This window comes from Pyrus communis, chromosome 1 (genome assembly GCF_963583255.1).
Source record: "Pyrus communis chromosome 1, drPyrComm1.1, whole genome shotgun sequence".
NCBI classification, from domain to species: domain Eukaryota; kingdom Viridiplantae; phylum Streptophyta; class Magnoliopsida; order Rosales; family Rosaceae; genus Pyrus; species Pyrus communis.
Window position 1 is genome coordinate 4,247,801 of NC_084803.1, and position 3,047 is coordinate 4,250,847.

General features: G+C 41.7%; 1 protein-coding gene across 1 annotated transcript; it reads right to left on the bottom strand.

The window, feature by feature from the left end:
* Positions 1-871: 871 nt before the first annotated feature.
* Positions 872-2,232, bottom strand: LOC137748573 (probable strigolactone esterase DAD2). The gene is made up of 2 exons (XM_068488745.1): positions 1,767-2,232; positions 872-1,668 (listed from the first exon to the last, which is right to left on the bottom strand). Exons 1-2 carry the CDS (start codon positions 2,135-2,137, stop codon positions 1,239-1,241), a joined length of 801 nt encoding a protein of 266 aa, XP_068344846.1. The 5' UTR covers positions 2,138-2,232; the 3' UTR covers positions 872-1,238.
* Between the last annotated feature and the right edge of the window lie 815 nt (positions 2,233-3,047).

A 3,047-nucleotide genomic window follows, 5' to 3' on the forward strand; every position in this document is an offset into this window, starting at 1 on the left:
ATAAAAATGACACTGCATTTATCTTTTCTTATACAAGCAATATTGGGGAGAAGAAATGAATTTAAGATATCGAGTGAATTTAACTAATTGAGGTACAAGTCATGTGCAACAATATTTTGTTCCTTATTCTCATCATTAACTTCATTGGAACAAATTTTGTGCATGGACTACAAAGAATAAATAAGTTCGTTTTGGTACCGATCATCTTCTTTTTAGCCTCATTCAGTCTTGTACAGACTTGCTTCATAGATACTAGAGTTGCCGACCAATTAATTCGTGTTTACGAGGAAAAAATATGGTGGCGGATAAACTTGCTGATTCACTTTTCATATGTTTTTAGATCGTCCTTTCGTTGTGCTGAGCACCTTGTCTAACGAAAGGCTTAAGTATGTCTACAACAACGTATGTTTTAGGTCTATTTTTGTTTCCCTTGGATTCAGCTTCCATCTTAAAAAAAACACGAATAAACTCTGTGCACTTCAGACAAAATTCTATCTTGAGGTACAAATAGAGGGCATGGTCGAGATTTTGTAAAAATTACTAATTGGACGAATATAATTTTTTTCCCCTTTGACAACTCCATGGTTATTTTATTGTTATTAACTTATTATGTATGATTTAGATTAATCTTATACTTATTGTACAACATTAACTGAGTTTTTTTTTTTACTATACAAATGAGATTGGAGAAAGAAAAAAAAGTTTAACCTTCTCAAGAGTACAACCACTTAAGCTACAAATCCGTCGTCAGCTGTTACGCTTTGATGTAAGTGTTTCATATTTCATTCGTACTTGTCATTGGTGTTGACATTATTTGCGTTAAACAATCATATTCCTCAAAACAAAACACAATCATGTATTTGGAACAAAGTGAATATAATCTTCTGAAGTTAAAAAGAAAAGTGGATATAAGCAGTCAAGTACAATTGCAGAATTAAAGCAAGATTCCAAACCAAACAAGAAAAATCGTGAAGCACAAGAAAAATGGAAGACAAAAATAAAGGATTTATTTGGGCCATTTTACAAAAGAAGGTTACGTCATCACGTGACATTCACGTGGAGATTCTTATCCTTCCTGCGGACATCACATAATCCAAAACTATTTTAGCTCCGAAAGGACTAACGTCCGTAGCTTATTAGACCACGTGTCGCCGTCTCCATCCTTATTGCTAATTTCGTCCTCTCTGGACCCCGCCTCGCAGCTACTCCTCCCCTCCTGGCCCTCCGTTGGGCCCCATCTACGACGCAAGGGCGTGGCGGAGCTTCCTAGCCAGCAGACCCGGCGCGCTCAGATGCGGCAAGTGTCCCTCCGTTTCCAGCATTACCACCGTGTTCCGCCCGCCCAGGTGGTCCCTCAGGTAGTTCGCCACTGACCCCGGTACGGACACGTCCTTCGAGGTCTGGATTATGCAGCACGGCACCCGCACCAGCCCCAAAACCCCCCTCAAATCGCTGTTGAATACGGCCCGAGACACGAAAAGCGTGATGTCCGGTCGCATGTTGAACAGGGTCCGGCTGAATTCTCGGACCACCGTCGGAACGTCGGCCCCGACGGCTAGCGGCGCGAAGCCGCTGACCCACGCCGCGTAGTTCGCCTCCATTGCAGAAAACACTTTCTCAATCTCCTCTTGCTCGAATCCTCCATGGTAATCTCCATCGTTCAAGAACCTAAAACGAAAATTAAACAATTGGGTTTTTGAATTCGGATAAAAAATTGAATCGTGTAACTAACAATTTCTTGAGAAAATGTGTGGATTTGAACTAACCTTGGGGAAGCGCCGATGAGGACGAGCTTGGAGAAGAGTTCGGGGCGGCGGATGGAGGCGAGGATGCCGATCATGGCGGAGACGGAGTGGCCAACATAGGCGCAGCGGTTGACGCCGAGGGCGTCGAGAATGTTGAGGAGGTCGTCGACATAGGCGTCGAGGGTGGTGTAACGGCGGAAGTCGAAGTAGTCCGGGTTGACGCTGCCGGCGCAGACGAGGTCGTAGAGAATGACGCGGTAGTAGGGCGTGAAGAACTGGAGAATGCGCTGCCAGGCGGACTGGTCGGTGCCGAAGCCGTGGGCGAAGACGACGTACCTGTCGCCTGAGCCGACGACTCGGACGTTGAGAGCCTCGAGGATTGTGTTGACCATGGTTGACTGTTAATTTAGTATTTTAAAATTTTGGGGGGAGGATTAAAAGCGAAGAATTAGGTGGAGAGTGGTGAGTGGATTGGGGAGGAGTGTTGTCGTATTTATATCGGGAAGGGAGTATCAAAATCTTTGTATGGAGGGAGGAAGATTGGCAGCATTTTGTTGGTTTGGGTAAGAGTTGTGATGGAAATTGCGACAGGTTTGTCTTTGTGTGTGATGCATCTCTGCGTTTTATATGGAGGACTGACTGGTGAGTACATATGGTTTTAGGACAAAAGATTTTAATTTTATCAGGTGTGATAAGGCTTGGATTGTGATGGTTCTCTCCGCTCATGTGGTGGTTGGCATTAAATATGGGGCCCATGTTGTTTTAGCTAAGCTCCTTCTTTTTCTTTTCTTTTTAAGATTATAAAATTGAAGCAACGGTCCTTTAATTTTATAGTTCAATTGGAATTTTGGTTTCTAAACTAAAAATCTTTGGATATTGGTTTCTGAACTTGTTATAATGCAAAGCAATAATTCTTTCGGCTAAATTTGTAAGAACTTATTTTCAAAACAAAGGGTTTTTTGAAGGGACAAAAAATGGATGGATGTTCTAGCGAGAATGATCATTGATCTGCATTATAACAAGTTCAGAGATCAAGATTACCGAATTTTTATTTCAAAGACCAAAGCACTAATTTGACTAATGTTAAGGGACCATCGCTACAATTATATATTTTTTCTTCAATGAGTTTTCTCTTGTAAAACAAAAGAAATTATCAAGTTAGGACGAATGGATCAAGTGGTTTGTGATTGTATCGTTGAAGTCTTTAAGACACGAAACACCTCACTCTTTCAACTTTACAGTCACACTCTTTAATAGGTTTAATTAGATGATCATATAGTTTGTTCATTCCGACTTAAGAAT

Excerpts from the sequence above, each read along its gene's own strand:
- LOC137748573 (XM_068488745.1), bottom strand. The coding sequence starts at position 2,137 with ATGGTCAACACAATCCTCGAGGCTCTCAACGTCCGAGTCGTCGGCTCA. Across the intron at positions 1,669-1,766 it reads CTCATCGGCGCTTCCCCAAG|GTTCTTGAACGATGGAGATT; the intron begins GTTAGTTCAAAT and ends TTTTCGTTTTAG.